Source organism: Lagenorhynchus albirostris, chromosome 6 (genome assembly GCF_949774975.1).
Source record: "Lagenorhynchus albirostris chromosome 6, mLagAlb1.1, whole genome shotgun sequence".
NCBI classification, from domain to species: Eukaryota; Metazoa; Chordata; class Mammalia; order Artiodactyla; family Delphinidae; genus Lagenorhynchus; species Lagenorhynchus albirostris.
This window is the reverse complement of record NC_083100.1, coordinates 117,558,736-117,582,927: the sequence shown is the minus strand read 5'-3', so window position 1 is coordinate 117,582,927 and position 24,192 is coordinate 117,558,736. Positions and strand designations below refer to the sequence as shown.

General features: G+C 56.2%; 1 protein-coding gene across 1 annotated transcript in view; it reads left to right on the top strand.

Moving 5' to 3' along the window:
- Positions 1-12,443: 12,443 nt before the first annotated feature.
- Positions 12,444-24,192, top strand: part of LOC132522444 (uncharacterized) — a 255,962-nt gene continuing 244,213 nt past the window's right edge. Inside the window, 1 exon segment of the mRNA XM_060153128.1 lies at positions 12,444-12,518. Within this exon segment, the coding sequence (XP_060009111.1) occupies positions 12,480-12,518 (39 nt within the window). The 5' untranslated portion in view covers positions 12,444-12,479.

The following is a 24,192-nucleotide window of genomic DNA, read 5'->3' as shown; positions in this document are numbered from 1 at the left end:
GGTGGTGGGGTAGTGACTAGGTCGAGCCCTATTAGCCCAGGGGCCCTATTTCGTGTCCATTCCCTCACGCACTCATTCACGTCCCCCTGCCTAAGCCTACTTAGCCTGCCCCCCTCCAAAGCCTACTTCCGAGTCCACCACCAAGTCCCTGGTGAGAAACCTGATACCCACAGAGGCTGGAAGCTTCCGAGGCCACAGGAGACGTAGGGTTGAAAGCACGCTGGCCCCAGCTCTGTCTGGCAGACTTTCCCAGGGGAAAGGGAACCTGTCCTGGGCCTTTCTTCTGGCAGCTCAGCACCAGCTGCCTCTACCCTACCCCCATGCACATGAGGTCCTGCCATGCCCCTGTGACTTGGTTGCATCCCCAGGGACCACCCTCCATGAGCCCAGTAGTTTCAGGACATAACCCTCATCCCCTGTTCATGCAGTAGAAAGTCAGCCAGACCTGGGATAGAATCGAGTCTGCCACTCCCACATTGCAGGGGATTACTTTGACTTCTGAGCCTCCGTTTCCTCATCTGTGAAATGGGCTACTGATGTAGGTGAACTGCCAGCTTGGTGTGGGTCTGGGCGCTGCGGAGAGTGGCTGGTAGAAGGCCAATAGGGCTGGCCCAAGTCCTGTCTCTGTGGACATGGACAGGCCCCCAGGGCCATGAGCCAGGGGCCAGCACACACCCACACAAAGAGGACATCCTGATCAGCCCATTGCATGACCATCTGTATCATATCTTCATGCGAAATCTAAAGATTCTTGTGAACACAGCCTAAACTGCTGCTAAACAGGTTTCATTTTTGAAAACTGTTTTCTGTGTAAGAGAATTGATTCACACAGACCCAGATGCACACTGGGCAGAACCTTCTAAATCTCATCTCAGCTTCCTGCTTTGCACAGGAGGATGAGTCACCAAGACTTTCAAATGCGCCCCCAGTGGCGAACAAGGGTCGCGGACCCTCATTCAGTCTTTTTGTACTGCCTGAGCTCCCGTCCCGTGTGTAAGCAGGAATGATTCACACAGACACACTGTCCCTCTGTAAAGCTATCTCACACAAGCACGTAATCTCAGTGGCTGGCAGTCAGGCACAGCCTGAATTATGAGCAGATTTTCCCTGTGTGCCCTGTTGCTAAGAGCAGCCTTGGCCTGGCTCCCGGGCACAGGGACCCAAGTCTGTCCCACTGCCGGCCCAGCCATGGGGATGGGGCGGGGCAGGGTGTTGGGGACCCACTCTGTGGCAGGGCTGTGGGGAGTGAGCAGTACTGTGGACTCACCCTGCCTCTGGCACCTGCCCTGCCCATCCCCTGCCCATGGACCCTAGGGTGGCCTCCAGGGCAGGTGGGCTGTTTGCATGGAGGTGCTCAGCTCACAGTCAGCTTCCTAGCCTGGCCCATAAGGAAGGCAGGACTGGGGATGGCCACACAGTGCAGTAGAACAGCGGCCCTTTGCTCCCCAGCTGCACGGTCCTCCTCAAAGGAGGACCCAGTCTCACTCTGTCCACCTGTTGTGCCCAGGGGTCACTCCCATGAAACTGATGCTTCCCTCAGGGCCAGGACTGCCTCAAGACTGGAGACAGCGTTCACAGCCTGGGCAGACCCCCTGTGGGAGGTGACACTGCAGCTCAGAGGACTCGGGCTTCATGCTCTGAGTTATTCTTCCTCCGATTGAACCTGGGAGTCCTCTTGGCCCTCCTGGAGGAAGCAGAAGGCCCTGTCATGGGAACAAGGCCTAGTGGCCTGCAAATGTGGCCACAGCCCTGCTCCACCCCTGACCAACACAGGCTGAGCCTTCTCCAGCCTGAATGGGGTGCCTCTCTCAGGCCCCAGAGCCCCTAGCCAGGACCCTGTTCAGAGCACGCAGCCTCTGGCCTTCTGGGCCTGAAACAAGAGCCACTTGTTGCCTGGTGAGGGTACAAGGTGCACATCTTCGTCATGTTTCATGGCCCGTTTCTCTCCTGCAGTCATCTCCTCCCTCCACCCCTCCCTCCCCATCAGACCTGGGAACACACCCGCCCACCTCCCAACCCCCACAGTCTGCTGCACACAAAAGCTCATTCTGGACTCTCTCTTTGAGACCAGGCAGCAGTGGCGTCACCCTGGAGACTGGCGTCTTCCGGCCCAACTTCATCCCCTTCTCTGCCCAGCCCTGCCCCCCTGCTGGCCCAACTCAGCCCCAAGTAAGCTCCCAGGCCACAGGAGCCCAGCCTGCTGCCCTCACTTCAGCTGCTCCGGATCCTGTCCTGTGAAGCTGGGAATCTGATGTGTCCAGTGGTCTCTCCAGGCGCCCTGCTGGCCCCAGATCAGGGTCGTTTCCTCTGCTGCCATCGCCCTGCGCTTGCCTGCAGCCCTGTGCTCACCCCTCCCTCCAGCCCTTCAAGGCCTCCTGAGCCCAGCTCAGGCCCCTCCCCACGATGTCCCCCAGGAGCTGCTCCAAACCCTCATCCCCTCTTCTCGAGTCACAACCTGCATTATGTGCCAGGTTGCATGGTCACAGATGCACATGGCACCCCTTCCTCGAGGATCACACCACGCAGAGTTGGTAACTTAAGCAATTCCGTAGTATACACAGACACAGTAACGTGGGAGCTGACCCTGCCCGAGTGACTGGCAAGCCCTGCTTTGCACAGTGACTCAGGCCTCAACAATAGGAGGCAGTAAGCACCCCAAAATGGAGGGGCCTAATGGAAACTTTTATGATGACCTCTCCTGGTTCTGGGGGCTGACAGGGCTCAGCTGGAGGTTCTTGGTGGGGAGGAAGGAGTGGGGAGGCCTGGACCAGTGAGCTGAGCTGCTCAGGAGAGGGCCTGCTTTGCACACAAAGATCCCACTTCTCGTTGGTGTCATTTATCAGTAATAAAATAATAAAATGAAGAATAAAATGAATCAAAACATGCAACGGCTCTTAAAGGGAAAAAAGCCTGGCCCCAGAGGTGACCAGTGCTAACAGGTGGGTATCAAAGCCGACTCTGTCTGTCATTCCTTCTTTCGTCAACACCCACTTCCCTGGCCAGGCGCTGGAATGCACTTACCTCCTCCAAGACTCAAGGCTTATGCTGACACCTCCGTATACATTCACAGCAGCCCTAGAAGGCAGGTGCCGTGACTGCCCCTGTTTTACAGATGAGTAAACGGAGGCACAGAAGAGTCAAGTAAGCTGCCCTCAAGCTGCAGAGCCAGCTGTGGCAGGGCCCGGAGCCCATGCTCCCAGCAGGTCCCCCAGGCTGCCTCCAGCACAGCACCCAGTGTGGCCAGCTTATCCCCACACTTGGGGGGCTCCACTCCTGCGGACCCCACCACAGAGCATCCCCAACGAGGCTCTGCCTTGGAATCCTGAAGTCACCGGCTCTGTGTCCCCTGCAGACCTCGGCTCAAAGGCAAGCTCCCAGACACGCCTGCTGACGGTCCCTCTCAGGTACCCATCCTCTCCCTGTCCACCCTCAGTTGTAGTCCTACCCCTGCTAAAATCAGCTGTGACCCTGAACTGAGAAAACTGGTGCCCAGCAGTGACACAGTATCCCGCAGCAGTGGCACGCACAGCCCTGCTCCAGGAGTTCAGGGGCTGGATGGGGTGGTCCCAGACAAGGACAGGACAATTCATGCCAGCACGTGAGGGGTGGTTGAAGCGCAGGGCACGGGGTGGTGGTCTAGGGAGGAGGGGCTGTGGATGAAGGTCCCGATCCCGCTGCTGAGGCCCCCACATGCCCAAGTTCCAGCAGACCCCCATCTGCCTTTCAGCCCAGCTCAGCCCCTGGAAGGCGTTCCTCACCCCGGGCCAGTCCTCTGGGTCTCTCCCCACCCAGGGTCAGGTTCTCTCGTGGCCCCTAGTGATTTCCCTGAGGATGTGTGTGCGGGGCTGGGGGGGGTCCCTGAACACACCCATCCTGCTTCCGTCTTGAGGGCTCCACCAGCAAAGACAGAAAAAGAAGGCTGCCACTGCTCCCAAATAAAGACTCCGTGGGATCCTCCTTCCCTTTTTCTTCCTTTGCATTTCTTTTCCTTCTCTTTCACTTTGTAATAAACCATCTGTGGTGTTGGCCAGACACTCTACGGACGCTCTTCTTTGCTGTTCATGAGTTGTGGCTTCAGGGAGCTGCGCAGAGGCTCGCTGGGGTTGTGGAAGGCTCGGGGGAGAGACGGGAGAGGGCTGTGTGTTCATGTACCAAGCTGGTCATACTAGTGCCAAATCCTCCATGTCTCTGGGTTCAAAATGCCCCAGCTTCACCCTCGCTGCAGTCAGCCCTGTCCTGGCTCCCGGTGGGGGCAGCTGGAGGCAGTGAACATCCTGCCAGAGGGGCCCAGAGCCCTGGTCTGCACCTGGGTCATTTCCCCAGAGTTCCACCTCCCAGCTCTGTGGAAAGCGTGGCCTACTCCTGCTGTAGGGGCCAGGCCCGGCTCCTCCTCGGGCACCAGTGACATTCTGCGTGAGATATGACATAGTGGGCACCCCTTCCTGAAAGGCTCTCCTGCCTGAAGGTCCCGGAGCCCCTAACCCACCCCCCCACCCCAAGGACTAAGTCGTGTTCCTTCTCTCTGAAGAGTGGCCTCCTCCCCAGGAAGGGATATGCATGAGTCCCCGGAGGCCACAGGGAGGGGTGTGGATTGTTTTAAGGGCAGAAGGAAGCCACTGAGCTGGGCGCAGAAGGAATCAGACCTTTGAGACCACCTTGGGGGCCTCGGGGCGGGGGGGGGCAATGGTTGGAGCAGGGCTGAGACAGTGGAGGTAGCTGGGAGGGGTGGGACTGAGGTACATCCCACAGGAAGTGCTGGTGAACTGAGCGAAGGGCTTTTGGAAAGGGAGGAAACTGATTTTTTGCCTAAGTGGAGGGGTAAGAGTATTACTCAGTGACATGGGAGGAGCCCTGGCGAAGGTGCCCCTTGGGCGGTGTGGGGAACAAGGATTCAGTTTTGAACGTGTGAAGTTTGGGGTCCAGTCCCAAGGGACTCAGAGAGCAGGGTCCCTGCCCCCTCAGAGCTCACAGCTGGGGGGAGATGGAGATAGAGGATCACAGAGCAGGGATCGTGTGGGCACGGGCGGCTGCCTGGGAGGCCTGGGTTGTAGGTGTTCTGTGAGTACTCACCTGTGTCCAGGCCTGAAGCCAGGGAGTAGAGGGGATGACACCCTCTCGGCCTCAGGGTGCTTGGGTTCCCGTCTTGGCTGACCCGGCTGCAGGCATGCGTCCCATCCTCCCGTCTTCCCACAGGGCTTACTCCTGCTGGGATGCCTCACACCCGGCCATGTGCTCTCTGCTTTCAGAATGTCCCTGCCCTACACACTCCCCGACTCCCCGCTGCCCTGTGTCACAGTAAGCCCCTTCTCCAGGTTCAGGCTCACCTCTCAGAGGGAGAAGGGCCCCTCGGCTGTGGTCCATCAGAGCCCGGGTGCCCCTGCCCTGAGATGACTGCACTGCCCCAGCAGGATGGGCATCCCTGGGTGCAGAGGGATTGAGGCATGGGCACACTGAGCCCTGGGCCACCGGAACAGGTCGCGTTCCCAAGGCCCCCTGACGAATGCTGACATCAGTCAGAGAGCATGGGAAGCAGAATTCGTGGCTCCTAGAATTAGCAGTCTTGTCTTTAGTGAGGCCCTAACCCTGCCACCTGAGGAGTCCTCAGTACTCGTAGGTCCTCAGAGACCCTGTCTAGACAGAGCAGGTCCTCTGTGGCAAAGGGAAGGCTGGTGCCCAGGAGGAAGGCGCCACGTCAGAGAAACACGTGGAGCTTGTTCTTACGTTGGCCTTGACATGCAGATAGCTGCACAAGCCCCTCAATCCGTTGGATGGCTCATGGCACAGAGGTCTGGAGCAGCTGTGCTCGATGCCCAGGCAGGCCTCTGCTCAGATCCAGCGCCCATGGCACCAGTCACCACCCGGCCACCGGATGGGCAGAGCTGTCCGCAAGGACGGACGTCTGAGGGTATCGCTTCTGCCCTCAGAGGGCTCCCAGGTGAGCAGGGGAGGCAATCACCATGTAAGCCTGGGCCAGCTTCCTGGAAGAGCCCTCTGGTTCCTCCAGGGCCCTCTGGCTCTGTCCCCACACCTAGGCTCCCAGCTCACCTCCCACCACTTTCCTCCCTGCTCCCTGATGTACAGCTGCGTGGGCTCCTTTCCACCTCCTCCACCAAACTCATTGGGAACCCAGGGCCTTTGCATGTATCCCCTCTTCAAGGGTCTCCTTTCCCTGGGCCTTCATGTGACTGGCTTCTCCTCCAGGGATCCGAAAGGTCTTCCTGGGTCACCCAAATCACCCTTCCCTCCCTCATCGGTGCACTTTTTACCTCAGTGGCACTTAATCCAATCTGTAATTTTCCATTTGTTGATTTGTTTGCAAGGATCCTCTCACGGTGGCAAAGCAGACTGTTCCCAGTGCCTGAATCATGCATGCACACATCAGGTACTCAGTAAAGATTTCTGGAATACATTCATCTTACTGGGTTGCTCTGAAATGACTATGAACTGTAGATGAGACAGTACAAGGAGGCCTAATTCCCCCGCTGAGGTGTCTGCAGCATGGTTAGGGCTCTCAACGGCCACACACAGGTGCCACATGGGAACTGGGGCAGAATCCCTGCTGCTCCCAACCAGACACTCTCACGCCCCTCACAGAGGGGGTGGGTCACTCCCTCACAAGGACCGATAAAAACCCCTAGTACCCCCACCAACTTCAGGACTAAGGGGGTTGAGCAACCATGACTGAACGTCAAGACTGTGAGGACAGAGCCTTGAGAGCTGGGGCTATCCTTGCCCGCATCTGAGAGATGAGAACACTGAGGCACACAGGTGAGCTGCCCAAGCACACACTGGCTGCAGAGCCAGGCTCTTGGGTTCCAGGGCTTCCACTTTCACCCCAGCCTGGAGTCTCCGTGGTCCTTACGCAGAGCAGCCCGTCTTGCCCACATGCCGGCAAGATGGCAGTGGAGGGACAGGAGAGCACAGGAAGGCAGCACAGGACACTGTGGGGTGGTCCTGGTCAGGAGAGGCCCCCACTGTCCAGGGTGGAATGGTGTCAGTCTGGCTCCTCAGACAGGGCAGAAGGAGGTCAGCTGGTGCTGGGCTGGGGTCGGGCCCACTCCCAGCCATCCCTCCAGGAAGGTGGTCCATCATGGGGAACCCTGGGCAGAGGCCTGGGCTCTCAGCTAGGGGCTCAAATCCTGCCTCTGTCTTTGCTAGGTGTGTGACTTGGGGAAGACGCAGGGACACCTGAATCTCAGCAGGGCTGTCCTGCCTGGCCCACGTGCTGTCTGGCCCTCACTCCCTGTGCCTCTGTGTCCCTTCCAGGCAATGTGTCCCGAGCAGTTCTCAGCTCTGGAGACAGGCTCACCAAAGACCACTCCCCCTGAGATCAACACCCTCATAGGAATCCTTATGGAATGTTCCTCTGGGCTCTGCTGGCCTCAGGGCCGAGCCAGGCCAGTATCCAGCAGGGAGCTCTGTGGACAGCCCAGCCCAGCCCTGCTCAGGAGAGCCTCCTGGCTGAATCCCCAGCCCCTTTCAAGGTTCCTTCTGTGCAGCTTCCCAGAGACCTCACCCCCAGGGCTCACTCATACTCTGCTTGGCCACCCGGGTCCTGGCTGTAGCCCACACTGCACTCTGGGAGCATCTGTCCCTGACCATCAGGTTCCAGCTGTGCTCGGTGCTACTGGGGGCCAGACCCCACCTGCCTCCCTGGAGCCATCACACAGGTGCTTTACCTCTTAGAATGTGGATTTCCTCAAGGGGTGAAATAGAAGTTCAGGTGAATCTTTTCCATCTACTCTGTGTGAGCATCTTCTGTGCATTGCCAAGGACTGTGCCCACCTTCTACTGGTGGTTGTTTTTAATTGCTCTCCCAGGTCTCCCCTCAGTGCAGAGGCACCCAGGAAGTGAGTCTGCGTGGGCCTGCTTATGCCTGGCAGGGGGACAGATGTGGAGAAAGGGATGAGGGGAGACACAGGGGTCCTAGAGAGATGGGGACAAAAAGAGGATGGTGAGCTGAGGCAGGAAGCTCGCGGAGGGGAGGGGAGTGGAGTGGTGCTGGACAGGACGCTGTGGTGCCCAGGGGCATGGACAAGCTGCGTCCCGTCTCTGTCTGGGGGATGCTCATTACGGGTTGCTCATTACCTCAGGCAGAGGTGGTGAGATCAGGTATGTGAGCTGCCTGGAATGGAGGATCCCCTTGTCCTGCAACTGTGGTACCTGCACCTGGGGAAAGGCAGCAAGGGGTGGGAATGGTGAGGGCAGGACAAATCCTTTGCTTAGCCTCCAGGCCCTCATCGCCCTCCCCTACACACTAAACAGTTCTCCCGGAACCATGGAAGCTCAGGGACTCTCCAAGGTGCTTTGCTGAGCTCCTCACAAGTGTGTCACCCTCTGCTTTGCTCTGCGCTCTTGGCCAGGTGTTCTCCATCTGCCGTCATTGGGGAGCTCGGACATCAAGGTGCATCCTGACTGTAAGCGCTGAGCAGAGAGCACTGCTTCTTTGTCCTGATGGTCCCTGAGGGAAGCCAGAGTGGGCTCCCCTGGGCCCTCCCTAATCCCTTTCTGCCCTCACACACGCCACCATTTTAAGACCCTGATTCAGTCTGGAAGCTCCTGCAGAAGCATTTTTACATTGTCCCAAGTCCCCAGGAAAATCTGACTCACAGAGTTGGGCACGAGAGGGCCAAGATGGTGGGGGCAGGTAAGCCGCTCTCCTGGGCACTGCCTCCCAGGCCAGCCGAGTGGGGACACCAACGAGGCTGTATCTGCCTGTGGCTGTGACCCCCAGTGGTTGGCTGTGTCTCCTTGGCTGTCTGAGCTGGAGCTCTGCAGACCTGTCCTTATGTCAAGGACCATTTGGTTTCAATTCAGCCCAAAGAATGGCATCATTTGTTGTCACCCACTCTCCAGCCTTAAGGAGCTCTCTTTTTTATTTTATTTATATATTTATTTATTGGCTGCATCGGATCTTAGCTGGGGCACGCAGAATCTTTCCTTGTGGCACGTGGGCTCTTCATTGCAGTGTAGGGGCTTCTCTCTAGTCGTGGCACGTGGGCTCCAGAGCACGTGGGCTCTGTAGTTGTGGCACATGGGCTCCAGAGTACATGGGCTCTCTAGTTGTGGCGTGTGGGCTTAGTTGCCTCGTGGCATATGGGATCTTAGTTCCCCGACCAGGGATCGAACCGGCGTCCCCTGCATCGCAAGACAAATTCTCAACCACTGGACCACCAGGGAAGTCCCGAGGAGCTCTCTTAAATTCTGTTTCCAATATGTCCAGAATTTGTCCCCCATTTGGTGGCAGCAGTGCAGGCAGGCCGACTTCCTGCCGAAGAAACCGAAGGCTCATTCCCTCCCCATCCTCAGCTCCCTGGAGCAGGCACGCGACGGGAGACTCAGGCGATCCTGGACTTTACATCTTGGGAGCTGATGGAGGCTCAGGGACCCAAGGCTCACTGGCAGAGGCCAGGGCATGCCAGAAGCTAGGAGCAAAGTGCAAGTGTTTGGGGCTATAGTACATTCTGGGAGGACATTCGGGCACCAGCATCGGCCTCTGCAAACGGGCAGTTTCTCTTGCTGAAGCTTGACCACATCTGCTGCAGCTGCCTCTTATGATTTCTGCCTGTTCCCTGAGTCAGCACCCCGTCCACCTGCCTATACATTTGTGACCTACTGCATATTCTTCCTAAAACCTCTGTCCTGCTAGACTAGCTGGAAGGGGCAGTTTCTTTCACCAGACCCTGACTGGGGCATAGGTCCATCTCTATGTGTGCCCGGGGACCTGAGACAGAGGAGTAAACCGAGGGAGGCAGGGCACCAAGAGGGATGCACAGGGTGATCCCCGTCTGTCTGCCCACGCCCGTGCTCTTCCCCCACCCCTGTGCCTCTTGGCGTCTGGTGCAATGTTTTCTCTCTGACCACTCAATTCACCCCCCTGCAAACTGCTGAACCTGCAGAATGTGACAGACTTGAAATTGGAATCACAGAATTTAAACACGGTGAGCTTGGCTGATTAGAAACCCGTTGTGCAAATCCCTCTGCAAATCTAACAGGCCTGCCTTTTAAAAAAACAAAAATGAACACTATTTTTAGAGGAGTTTTAGGTTCACAACAAAATTGAGAGGAAGGTACAGAGATTTCCCACATACCCCCCACACACACACGTGTGTAGCCTCCCCTATTATCAACATCCACCACCACAGTGACACAATTATCATAACTGATGAATCTACACCGACACATCATTATCCCCTGAAGTACACAGTTTACATTATTTAGGGTCCACTCTTGATGTTTTACATCTATGGGTTTTGACTAATGCATCATGACACGTACCTACCTTTACAGCATCATACAGAGTATTTTCACCATCCTAGAAATCCTCTGTGCTCCACCTGTTTATTCACCCCTCCCGTGCTTCTAATCCCTGGCAACCACGGATCTTTTTCCTTTATATCTTTTAATAACAAAAGAGAGAGCATACCCTTTAACTTCATAATGCAGTCAAGTACTCATAACATTGTGTTCTCCGGAGGAGAACTCAGATTTATGCCTACATCTAACTTACTTCCCCTTGATCATTCAATGTTGTCATTTCCCCCAGGACTGCTGAGGGATTAAATGGCATAAGCTATGGCAAGGACCTAGACCGGGGGTGGGACATGGTAGGTGTTTGGTAAATGGAACCGTCATGATGGTGATTCTCTAACCTGGGGTCTGCCCCTTTGCCCAGACCCCACTTCCTGGACCAGGGATCCTCTGAATATGGTCCCAGGACCAGAAGCAGCAGTGTCACTTGGGAACCTGTTAAAATGCAAATACTCAGGCCCTACCCTAGACCTACTATCCAGAAACTCTTGGGTGGGCCTGACAGCCTATGCTCTAACATGTCCACCAGGTCGTTCTGATGCTCAAGTCTGAGAACCTGCCATCCAGGGCTTCCCTGACTAGTCTGATAAGGTCGGGCAACTGTGGACTCTGTGGCCAGGGGGTTGTGTATTTTCACTGGACCCCTGGGAGCTTTAGCACTTTAAGGCTACAAAGAAGAGGGAATTAACATTTGCTGAGCACCTCTGAGATTTAACTTCTCCTTTAACCTCCACAGCAACCCCATCAGGCAGGTCTTCCTCTCCCAAGCTAAAGAAAAGGGCTTAGAGGGAGAGACCAAGATTATACAATGCTTTTCCTCCCACCACCAGGGACATGCTTCTCACAAGGTCCATGGACCCCAGGAAATGGAGAGTTGGGTATGAGTAAGCAGGACTTACAGATGATCTCAAGGCTGCCTGCTCTGCTCCCAGATCCCACAAATTCTAGGCATTTACCTCCCAGACTTTCCGCCCTGCCCAGGCTGCTCTGAGGACCCGGGAGAAGCAGAGAGAGGTTGGGTATGGGGGAAAACATAGTCTGCCAGGCAACACTGGACATGTGCTCCTGACGCATTCAAGTGGACCAGGAATTGGATGAGGGGGCAGGCGTGGGCAGGGGCATGCAAAGCCAGTCTGGGCAGATGCTAAGCCTCCATGAGACTCCTGATCCCAGAAGTGGTGGGCTTGGAGCAGGACTGCAGTATGACACCCATGAGCCCTCGGCACTTGTCTTTCTTGGGGCCCTGCCGGCATAAAATATATATATATTTATATTTAAAATTATTTTTTACAGCTGTGTGTAAATATGAATATAATCCAGCCTGGATTTTATTATTATTATTCTCAGGTTTTTTCTTTTGATTTTAAAAGAAATTAAATTAAACACATTTGTGTTTGTGCATAGAAATCCTGTGGCCGTCGTGGCCAGCGGGAGCGTGTCTCCTGGGCGGGCACCTCCTTAAACCCCACAAAGAAAACAGCCAGGACCTCCCCTTGCTCCTTAGCAGAAGACAGCTCTCCTGTACCTGCGGGACGATTCTCTCCTGCATCCTACCTGCAGGAACATACCTAAAAAGGTAGGGAGAGTGGGTTCTGGACCCAGAATTCGGTTCTAGGGACTCCAGACCACACTTGCCTCTCACCGGGTGCGTGAGCGCATACCTGTTGCTGAGCGTCCCTGGGACTCAAGTTTCTTCTGCTGGCAACTGAGAATGCCGGGCAAACGCCCTGAAAGTTCTCAAAGGTTGAAAAGCTCTCAGGCAGAAGGGACAGCCCTTCCCCCGGAGGGGCAGGGACTCGGAGTCGCAGGTCGCGGGGGCGCGCGCCGCGTAGGATGCGGATGCGCTCCTGGGTGCGGCGTTTGTGCAGATGTGCGGGGCAAGTTCTTTCTTATTAAACACTCCCAGGCTCCCGGTCCGCCCAGGAACTCCGCGGGGCGCTGGACGAGCCACAGGAGGGGGACTCCTTGGGCCCCCGGGCCGTGTCCGCGGAGCTAGTCGGCGGGTGTCCGTGCGTATCGGACGCGCCTGTGGCCCTGGGGTGCCCGAGCGTCGGGGCGCGAGGAGGCGGTGCGTCTGGGCGGCCGGGGCGGGCCGGGGGCGGGGCGCGAGGCGCCGTTCCGGGAGCCTGGCTCGGCGGCTTGGCTCTCGGTGCTGCGAGTGGGCCACCATGCTCAGCGTCGTGCACTTCCTCCGGAGCTTCTTTAAGGTGAGAGGCGGCGTCCCGGGGCCCGCGGTCAGAGCTGGGCGGCGTCTGACCACGCGTGGGGAGCAGAGCCGGCGCGCACCGCTGCTCCCCGGGCTAACCGCTGGGCCCCCGGGTGGGTGGGGGCACCCCGGGCGCTCCCTGCCAACTTTCCAACGTGCCGATCGGGAGACCGGGAGCGTTGCCGCCCAGATGGCGGAGAAGGAGAGGTGCCTGTTGGAGGCAGGCTGGACGGCTGTCCCGGGCCACCCTCAGCGAGGGAGACCGCCCAGTGCCCGGCCTCCCCGGCACCTGCTCGCTCTCGGCACGCAGGGCGCTTGGCAGCCTCGGCCCTTCCATGTGGGATCGCCGGTTCCGGGAAGGACGGCTTGTGCCTGGCCCAGTCGGTGCCCAGGAAGAGGTTGATATTGTTATTTCCCGGGCTGAGGATACCCGAGGTATCGAGGGAGCATACCGACCGGGTTGGGACACCGTTCTGAGGAAGGGGTGTCTAAGCAGGGGGAGGGAAACAGGAACCTGGGGAGTGTTAGACTTCTGCACGGAGTGCGCCCCTTCCCAGGCCCAAGTTCCTGGACTACTCATTAGTGTCCGTGTGTCCAGTTCCTCTGGGGCACCCTTACCTCCCGTGCCCCGACGGGGGCCCCACGGGGAGCAGTAGGCTGCAGATTGCCAAGCTCCACCTCCCCAGGTGAGAAACGGATGGGGTTGGCTCTGCCTGGGACCAACTGCATAAAACCAGAGGCAGGGAAGTCAGGGAAGTGTTGTCAGAGTGACAGGCCCCAGAGTGAGCAGCTGTGCACTGGGCAGCCAGACAGTGGGGCTGTCCATGGTGGGAGGAGCTGCTCTACTTGGCTGTGAGGCCACCTTCTCCTAGAGTGCAGACTGCAGGGTCCAGGTAAAGTTCTCTGGCTCTGAGAGCTCTGGGGAAAGTGGCAAGAAGGCAGATGACCCAGAGCTGGACCTGCCCGAGCCCTGCCCTCAGCCAGTCTGGAATAGCAGCATGTGAATCAGCTCACACCACAGGGATAATTCATGCATGCAAACATTGGGAGGGGAGAGGGACGGAGCCTTTCAGAAACTTAGTGAGTGCAGGAGAAACCTTTGAAGAACAGGGGAACCTGGCAGGTGTGAGAGCTGCGGCTCTGAACACACAGGCCCCCCTGTACCCTCCTTGAATTCTGATTTGTTGGTCTTTGTTTTCCCATTTGGAAACTGTGGACAACAATTCCATACCTTTGAAGGTGGTTGCGAGGATCTTACTATAAAACATACGTGTGTTTATAGAGCAGTGAGCCTGGGACCTTCGTCCTTCCCCACCCATGGCAGTGGTCACAGGTCACCCAGGTAAGGGGAAGTCTGCCAGGCAGAATCAGAAGCTCAGGAAACAGGCAGGTGTGGCTTGGGAAAGAGGTCACTGGACATCCCAGAGCAACCACCTTGCCTGCCCGCCTCCTCGGAAGGAGGGCCTTTGGGGAAGTATTCTCATGGGACACACTTTCCTCATGTTCCCAGCCCGTGCCCAGAGGCCTTTCCACCCCTCGTTGTCCCCAGTACCTGGTGCCTACCCTAGGGTCCCTGGAGGTCCTGAGACACCTCAGGCCTCTCTCTGTGCATACCATGGGGATGAGCAGATGTGCCTCTCAAAGGATCTCCCTTTCTGCTGCCCTGCAGAGCCACCCTCAGGAGGGGCCCCGAACACCATGGCAGGCAGTCCACTTTGGACTATGCAGGTATATCTTGCAGAGCCGCCTATAAAGGCCATTCACACATGCTCTACCTTCAGACACTGGTCGTAAGTTATGCCCCGTGAGGCCACAGGAGTGGGAGGCGGAGGGAACCACGTCCTGACCCCTCCTGGGCCTGGACCTAAACTGACCATTCGGTGATGGGTGCCTGACTTGGTTGCTTGCTTGATCAAGAATGCTGCTCCGTCCTAGGGAGCTCAGATCGTTGGAGTCCCACGGTCAGACTCTGATAACAGAGACACAGTGTCCACCAAGGTCCAGGAGGAAGAACAGTCCCTCAAACTCCAGGCCTCAGCTGAGACTTCTGTTGGGACTTGCTCTGCTCTGAGCACTGTGGAAACCAACGGGGCATGACAGCCTTGTGAGAGAGCCCTTCACAGTGCAAGGAGAGCAGAGAGCTTGCCCACAGCCTTTGGGATCACCCAGAGAATGAGTTGGAGCGGCACATCCAAGGAGGAATACGTTGCCTCAAAACTCCAGACACCTGCCCAGCAACTGTGCGTCTTTCTTGGTGGTAGCGGGCCGAAGTCCAGCAACATGCCTTTCGCTTTCAAAGCGCTATCCAAAATGTTCCAGAAAACTGGACACCTCTGCTGCCTGCCCGGAGGCTTCGCTGAACTGGAAAGGCCCCATTTTCATGGAATTTTTGCCCCACACTCCAGTACACGTTAGGGTACCTTGCTACTTGCTGTTGTCCAAGTGCTGTCAGTGTGGTGCCACAGACCAGCATGAGGTCCTTTGGGGCAGAAAGGTCAAGGTCTCTGCTCACTAAATTACGGCACGAATCAGTGAAGCCCTGAAGTAGGGTGGTGAAGCTATGTTGCTGTGCCTATCGTGGGGAAAGCACCTGACTTCTGATGAACCCTGAATCAGCCGTTGAGACAAGAAACACACACACGCACACGCACACGCACACACACGTACACTTTTTGCCAGATTAATGGGCAAGGATTTAACAGATGTGTTCCATTTAAGGAGATCGCTTGTGAGACAGCACAGGAGAATCCACACAGTTGAACCTAAAACTGTCCACTGGCATTCTTCAAGGTCCCATGTCTGCTGAACAAGCCAAGCTGGGAAGTTGAAAAGGGCTGCAGCAGGGATTTCCACTCCCTGGCTGGTGATTTCTTAGTCATCAGAGATGAAGTATTGCTTTTGATTCCCTAGTTTGGAGGGGAGGGGGCGTTCCAGAGGCTTCGAGTTACCCTTTCCTACCACAGTCTCCACATCATGAGTGAAGGAACTGGGGTGGAGTTTCTACCAGGGACTGAGCGTGTCTTTGCCAGCTGAACACTCTGGAGCTGGGGAAGTCTCGGTAGGACAGATTCAGGATTCCAGTGGGCTACCGTGAAGTGGATGCATGGCAAGCTTCCGTTTATGACCAGACATGCCTGCCACCTCCCATAGGCCAGGAATTCATGTTAGCACAGAGCCAGTGTTCACTAACTTCTGAAAGGTCCAGGTGTTTCTCAGTACAGGAGCCTTCAGAAGATTCATAGTACTATTTGCTTAGGATGTTATTGCAGGTTACCAGTCTCCCCTTCATTGAAGGGGCTCTGGGTCTGTTGACTCAAGCCTGGGAATTAGGCAAGGGGCAGTAGGGTTTAATCAGTGAATATTTATTGAACACCTACTATCTGCCACACACTGTTCTAGGCACACTAAGAGCCTTTTGTCTACTTTTTTTTTACATTTTTTCTCAATATTACACAAGTCCAATAGGACCCCATTGGTGTTGCCCATCCGTTTCAGTCCCGGCAGCCCCGTGATCGATGAGTTGATGCCAAAGAGCTGTGGCATCAGACATTCACGTTGGCTTCTGGCACTTTAATGTTGCTTCTCATCCTCTGTCATCCCATCTGCCACCAAAGATAGCGTTTCTCATCAGCATCTCCAGCTGATAGAGAATAGCATTTATGGCAATTTTCCAAGATGTTGACATCCTCCTTGCCAAAGTATTTCTCTGTGCCCCTGTGTCTGTTTGGCTCCACAGGGAACACAGTTAAGGCATGGTGAGCAGGTTGCTCTTGATAAATCCACCCCGACACTCTGTTCCTTCAGATATTTGGATCCCTTCAAGGAATTTTTGCCCTTTCCATTTCAATTCGTGGGGAGCCAATATCAAGCTGAGGTTTTAGTGAACCAGCAGGTCGGCTGCTGGAGCACACCTTGGCTGCTGGAGCTAGCTTGCCGCCTGCAGAACGAGTGCACGCCCCCACGTCAACACATTCATCCTGACCCACAATGTTGTTCATCCCTCCACGGTCAGATGCTCTCACAATCCATCCCCACCCATTTCCCCAGGTCTTTGCCAGTACATGTTGGCAGAGTAATAATTTTCTGAAACGTGAGCCTTTTCCTCCACAGTTTGAGTTCGTAGTTGGTTCCCACGGCCATGCTGAGATCTGACTCTGCTTTTCGTTCTGGAGGCAGGGAAGAGAGCAGGGGTGGACATGAGGAGAACTGGCCTCACTTTACAGGGCAAGGTGATCACAGGCTCTTGAAGCAGCCAGAGAGGGGAGCAGGGGCTGAGTGGGTTTGTGAACCCCCTAATAGATGGCCATTCCTAAGGCCAGGGCTCTCCGTCTTTTCTAAATGATGCTCTGACTTGCATTCAAGGAGCAGGGAAGCAATCCATTCAACCAGCTTTATAATTTACCAATCCACAGATTGGTGGAATCAGACTGCTCCTGGTTCAGGGATGTCTCAGGCTTGAGTCTGCAAAAGAGAGGAAACACTTTACGTACAGTCAGAGGGAGTCCTGGGAGTTCAGGGATTTGAGTTAGTTATTCTCTCTCTTTAATCTGGCCGGGGTAGTTAGAAGAAACAGGCTCACCCCATAGTACTTGAGATCTTCATGCCTTTTCCTCAGGTTTTATAGCCAAGTCACATTTCCCCCCAAAGCCCCTAGTAGACTTGGCCACAGCTGATAGAATTAGGCGGCCGCCGTGCATGCAGTGAGGTGCCAAAGTTCCGTAACTTAATTCCCAATATACTTTCACTGCCTTTGACCTCAAATTGGTGGATTAACCAATCCCAGCACTTCCCTCCCCCTTTCTTTAAGGGTCTGTTATCTATAATCACCCTAGTAACAATTTCTTTACTAGTGAATGCTCTTGGTTGCAAAAGGCAAAAATAGACTCCAGTTAAGTGGAAAAAAAAAAAAAAAGAACTGTCTTGTCAGGGTGTGGGGTAGCTCCCAGGACCCAGCTTGGGTGGGGATCAAAAAAAGTTGGGGCACAGTCGGTCCTGCTCGACAGGCCAGCTGCTGAGGACGCCTCTGGCGGGGCTGCTTCTGGACACTCAGCTCTGTCGCACCTCTGAGAATATGTCCACCTCCATCTTGCAGGTGGTTAGGTCTGTTCTCAGGATCCACCATCCTGCCTGGAACTGAGCCGAGCTGCCCTCCGGAGGGTGGGAAGGGAGGAAATCTGCCCCCCTTTCTGTTACCAAGATGGATGGGGCCCAGTTTCTCAATTGTCCTGGGATCCTTTCCTCCCCCCAGTCAGGACTGCTGTTCAGATGCTGGGCAGGAAAGCAGCAAATACCCCGCACGCAATTAAAGTCCCACCAGGACTCGCTCAGACTGTCAACCTTAGGCGTGAGGGGTGTGCACCCCAGGTCCCAGGGGCATTTGCTAGGGAGTCACCCACATATTCCAGCTCTTCTGGGTAAAGGTCACAACAGGCACCTGAAGTCACACAGACCCTGCCCTGTGAGAGGTCATGAGGAGGCTGTCCCCTTGAGTCCTAAAGAGGCCAGTCTCTTGGGATGACAGAGAGAGGAGACGGCAGAGTGGGCGGGACAGACCAGCTCTGGGAATCAGCTGTCTGCCATGAGGCCCTCAGTGCCTCCCCAGGGCTGCTGTTTCCCCAACACCCTGGACTCTGCCATCCTTGGCCCGTCATGCTGCTTAGCGGTCCGGTGCTTCCTCTGCCCCGGGGCCTTCTCTTCCCCGCAGCCCTTCACAAGACTCAGCTGCGGCCGGAGGCCAGAGGCCCCCCATCCTTTTACTCCAGACCTTCCTTCTGCTCCCTCTGCGAACTCAGGAAACAACCTTGACCTCACCAGGTCCTCCCCACCCAGCCGTTCAAAATATGCTTTCCAAGCACGTCCAAATTCTGAGCCCTGCTCTCTTCCCCTGGGATGAAGGCTCTGAGAGGGCGGGGCTGGGGTTTGGAGCATCGTGTCCTGGGAAATGCTAGCTGAGCCTGGGAATGAATCAACCAGCGGGAGGAAAACCTGGGACAGGTCAGTGCCCCGAGGGAGCCCCTCATCCAGGGGGCCTGAGTAGGCCGCCCAGGGTTGATGGTTCTAGAGACGTATCCTCACAACCTTCTCTCCAAGCTTGGGCCAAGCTCAGCCCAGCTCTCTAGACTTCGGGGGCCCAGCCTCCCCATTTCTGGGTGCCTGTCCTCCCCTCGGACGCCAGCCAGTGTTGGTGGTCCTTTCAGGGCCAGCCTGAGACTCCAGCCACTGTTTATAACCTCAGGGAGCTGCTGGGCTTGAATTCACTCTTGGTACTGTGTAGGGCTTGGTGGCCCCAAATGTTTTGTTTGCTTCTCCTGCCAGGTAGAACTGGGCAGTGTCCCTGCGCTCTGGCTCCTGAGAAGTGCTCTGTCTTTCAGGAGTCCTTTCATGGTTTCCTCATCTCTGAAATAGGCAGTCTCCTCCTCGCCAGCTGTCAGATTGTGAGGTTTATTGCCTGGTTCCTGGACCCTCCTGGGTACCCAGTGTGAGCCCTCTGGGGGGTGTGGGTGGTACTGCCTGTGAGGCCCCGCAGCCCCTCGTATGGTGACTCATGTGCCACTGGTCAAGGGGTTGAGTGGTGTCCCCACGCTCACAGGCTGCCCTTCCCTGGGGTACCTCCACACCACACTAGCCTCCCCACCATATCACCTCCTCCAGGAAGTCTTCCTTGATGCTTCCTTGTCTCCCCTTTGGACCCCTTCTCTGTGCTGTCTTTGCAGCTCACCTTCCCTCAGTCATAGGAGCACACTGAGTTATAACTGTCTCTCACTCCTCCGTGCACACATTCATTTAAGTATACTTTTATTAAGGGTCAACTGACTGTATATTTCTATTTCATACTGTTCTTAGAAGACTCCATGACTACACATTATAATTTTCTTTTTCCCCAAGTTCCCAGCTTTTCCATTTACTCTCACATATGACGTGCCACAATGACACAAAAACAAGCCATTTCATACCCCACGTACACCATATGAAAACCCCACAGCAGAGTGGAGACGATGCTTCCATTGTACTTAGTAATTAATGAATGTACTAATTCAAAACTCATCATATTTGATATTGGGAGGTAGATTCATGAGTGTTTGTTTTATTATTATTTCATAGCATACGTAAATTTTTTTGTATCCTATATCACATAATTTAAAAATCAACCATATAATGAACCAATCAGCACAAACCGGAAACAGGAAAAAGGAAACAGAGAAATCCTCTTCCTGTTGTCACGCACTTGCTGTCCATGGTGGAGGCGTCGGGGGGTCAGGGAGGAGAGTGGGAGAGGGACCCCCTCCTCAGTCATCTCCCAGGGGCTGCAGCTGGCCTCTGGATCTCCTGCCTGTCTAGATGCCTGAGCAGTGCAGGTGGGAGGGTGACATCCAGGACCTGGACAGAGCCATGCTCAATGGCATCTGGTTAAGCAAATGACAAGAATATGACTTTGGAGCACAAGCGACGGGTGAATGGACTGCTTCCTTGGCGGCTCAGGCCAGTACAGCCAGGGCCCTGCACGCCTGGGACCCGAAGCTGCAGCTCTCAGCACAGCTGCACGTCAGAATCACCAGCTACACAGACTGAGTGGGTTGGAACCCAGGCCTGGGGCCCGGGCCCTGGTTCCTAGGCTCGCAGGTGACTCCAGGGCACGGCTGAGCTGAGAAGCACTGATCTACAGACCTTGGAGCCGCCTGCACGCCCCACAGGGACAGGGCCGTTCTCGGGGTTTCTCTGGACTGAAGCCGAGGCCAGACCATAAGTCGCCCTCTGACCTTCACACCACCCTGTTGTATCCGAGGGGCGTATGTGCTTTCCTGATGACTGGGCGTGACCGTGGCTGAATCCCAGCAGTGGTCCGCCATAGACCCCGGCCCCCCAGGCAGCCCCAAGTGCCATGGGTGTTCGCCGTGTAACGTGTGTACCAAATAGGCAATTTGTCTCTCCTGGCGGCTTCTAGCCAATGAGGTGAAGATTTCCTGAGCTTGAGAAGTGACCTTCTTGGAGCGGGGCCTGGGCCGGGAAGCTGCGCTGTGTGGTGCTGACCGACCTCCTGGGGCCCCCGGCATTGGCGGTGGGCCCGGGGGTGGGGCGGCGTAGACCAGCTCTCCCGTGGGGCTCAGTGCTCACAGGCACCTTCATCGGAACCCCGCACTCCCAGGGGTGTTGTGAAAGTTAAATTATAACAAAAACGCGGAAAAGCACACACATCACCCAGCGCAGAGTGAGCACTCGATGGCTGTTACTCATCTCCTGTGCTTTTCTTTCCCCTTCCCTGTTTCTCTCTTCCCCCAAACAAATATTCTTCCTTGTAACCAGTGGAGTTGAGTGGAAACCCACCTCCTGATACGGGGCCACATGAGGATGCTGCTCAGGCCGACACTGCTGGTGCAGCGCCTGTTATGGGACAAGGTGCGTTTTCACAGAAGAGCTTGGACGATGTGACACTCCCAGAGGAGCCAAAGTCCTGGAAGGCGGTTTTCCTCGCGTGAAGACTGAGCCTTGTGAGAAAGTGGGCAACAACTGAACGGAGGTACATCCGCGGAACACCACTCAGCGAGAGAGGTGTGGACCGCTGGTACACACCCCAACCTGGATGAATCTCCAGAGAATGTGGCTGAATGAGAGCAGCCCGAATGCTGCCTGGCTGCATTGATCTAAAACTCTAGACAATACTGACGAGTCTCTAGTGACGGAAAACAGGGTGCGGGGCAGGTGGGGGTCGGAGAGTGGGACGGCAGAGGGGCATGAGCTGGTGGGGACGTGAGACGTTCATTGTCCTGTCTGGTGACAGTTTCGCGGTGCATACACATGTCGGAAACCCTCAAGTCCTACCTCCAATGTGTGCAGTTTACCAAATGTCAATTATACGTCGATAGAGCTGGGGTCTCTCTCTGGAGGAACCGGCCTTAGATCTCTTAGCCAGAGCATCTCAAAGCACTCCTCCCTCCTTGAAAACAATCCCCTTGCTTTCTTCACACCCTTCCTGCGGTGCCACGGGCACAGAGACTACAGTGGTTATGGGGCAGCAGATGGCCAGTGAGACGGAGGCCCCGTCTAAGATAGAGATGAGGGATTCTGGTTTAGTCAGCTGAGGTGTCCTAGGCACATGCCACTGGTGTGTCATTGCTGGCTGGTCCTGTGAGAGGCGTAGGGCCTGGGGGTGCTTCGTCAGCCGGTGCCTTCACCCCGAGAGTCAGGCATTGTGTTCCCGGGAGGGTGCAGTGCCTACCTGCAGCTCTGTGACGTGGTGTTGGAAAGGACTTCCTGCTGGAGTTGGTCTGGTGACGTGGGTTTGGGGAGATTTCAGGAAGCAGGAGCAATTCTGTGATTGGGTGACTTAATAAATCTCACCCAGGAGGAGAAACAATTGGTCTGAAGCTAAACCTGGGGTTGACGAAGCAGCCGCCGTCACCCGGCGTAGCCGGCTCTTTGCTCTCTGTGGCCTGGACGTGTGTGTTCCATCTGTGCCCGTGAACATGGAGGGGCTCCATCACAGCCCCAGGGTGCCTTGCCTGACGGTGATGCGCCGTGACATTGTTCACGTTCCACAGGAGGACACCGGGCTCCACTGAGACGCCAGGGTGGCTCCTACGTTTCATGGCCACTGTTGTCCTTGCTCATTGGAGCCGAGTCGGGTGCATATCCAACCTCTGAGAGCTATATCCACGGATACATGCCGAGGCCCTCCTGGCCCCAGTGACTCAACTCTCCAGAGGGGGCCCGGCGGGTATTTGGGAAAAGGCTTGGGGTGATTCTGTGATTCTGCTGTGGACCATGGTGCAGAGCCCCGCTTGGATTCCTGACTTGCTGAGCCCAGCAGAGTTGGTGCTCTGAGCCCCTCCCCCAGCTTCCCCCACCCCCGCCCAGCCAGCTCCAGCCTCCAGAAGCAGGTTGTCCCCTCTCACCCAGGAGACTGGCCTTGCCCAGCACTGCAGGCCCTCTGCACGCTGCTCCGTGCTGGGGCCATGCTGACCAGTGGGGAGCTGGGGACCCTGCCTCTGTCCCAGAACATCTGCTTCTCACCTGGAGTCTGAATTCCTCAATAGGGAAGAGCCATAAGGAGATGTGGGAGACCTTGTAAGACAGAGGAGGTTTCCATCACCACGGTGGACTTAGGGGCACTCCAAATCCTAGCTGTGGACGGGGTGCGGCTCAGCCATCCGAATCCTCAGTTTCTCTGTAAAATGGGGATAACACCATCTGTCAGATCGTGAAAGTCGGTGAGCTCCCGTTGGTAAAATACGTGGCCTGGGGACCTTGAGTTTTCAAGAGTGAGGCCCCTCGGAGGACTGGACCCCAGGGTGGGAGCACATTTGGCATTCTGTCCCCTCCTGAGGCTGCCTCAGTCCCTTCTCTCTCTGTGAGTTCTGGAGTTGATAAAATGTCAGGAGAGGATTCACCAGGGAAAACACTGGCTGAGAGAAGACACAGCCTCCACCCAAAGGGTGATGAGTAAGACACAGACCACGGGTGGATGGGGAGCAGGGAAGCTCTGAAAGGACAGCCCATGTGGCCTCACCCCCGTGCAGCACGCAGCCTACTGCCCAGCTCCACCTACCCTCCTCATTGTTGTCACACGGACCACATGGCTGTCACCCTCCCCTGGCCACAGTCTCAGGAACATGGCAGGAGCTGAGCCTCTGGATAGGGACACGTGTGGCAGGTCACCTCTGGCTGAAGCTGACTGGTCAAGTGGAGACCACAGGTGCTGGAGAGGCCACATGGAAGCAGGAACTCCCCGATGCAGTGGGGAAGGAGGCCTGGACACAGGACACTGGGGCCGGCTGGGAGGAGCTCTGAGGTCCCTGTCTCCAGGCAGGAGAAGGGCTGTATTTGCAGTGCGATGGAGTTTGCACAAGACAGGAGCTTTCTCCAGGGTGAATGAACTCCCACCCTGTCTCAGGACCACCGTCTGAAGCTGCCCCTGGGAGGTGGCCACTCCGTCAGGCTCAGATCCAATCTAAAGTGGCCGGCACTCTGGCCCAGGGTTCTGATCTGATCCCAGAAGTGCAGTTCATTCGTTCCATCTACAGCATCTGCCAAGTCCTGTTTCATCGCAGGCCTTGTGATGGGGAGACCAAGCCATGAGGGAGACAGAGCCCAGCCACACACATGCCCCCAGTAGGTGGTTCTGAATTCTCCTGAGCACCAGGCCAGCGACCTTCTGCGCATTCGGTGGAGGCTGTGACCCGCAGGCTGGACACACCCCTGCTTTGGTGTGCATGCACCCTCTGCTTGCAATCCCAGAGGCCCACCAAGCCTGTGGACGGCAGTCTAGGAGACCTGCTCTGGCTTGTGAGCTCGTGAGGACCAGGGCCACAAATTACTGTTTCTCTTTCTCCCTCTCTAGTGCCCAGCACGGAGCGTTGAGTGAGGTGGCAGCTCTGTGCGTGTTTCAGTGAGGAGACCGGGAACATGGCCCTTTGCTCCACATCACTGAGACCTGGGTAGCAGGGGATGGGTAGATTGTCCATGTTAGTGGGACAAAGAGTCAGACACTACCCATGGGGGATGGGCCATGGTGGGGCTGCAGCGAGGGCCTGGAGGGGTTGGCACGCCTGGGGATCAGGTGCCCAGAGGGAGGGCACTGAGCCCTGAAGCCCAGGGTGGGCACTGGCTGACAGTTTTGGTGCACAAGGGACCTGGCCAGGGACGCTGCCTGGAGGACAGTGGGCTGGGCCTCAGACAGG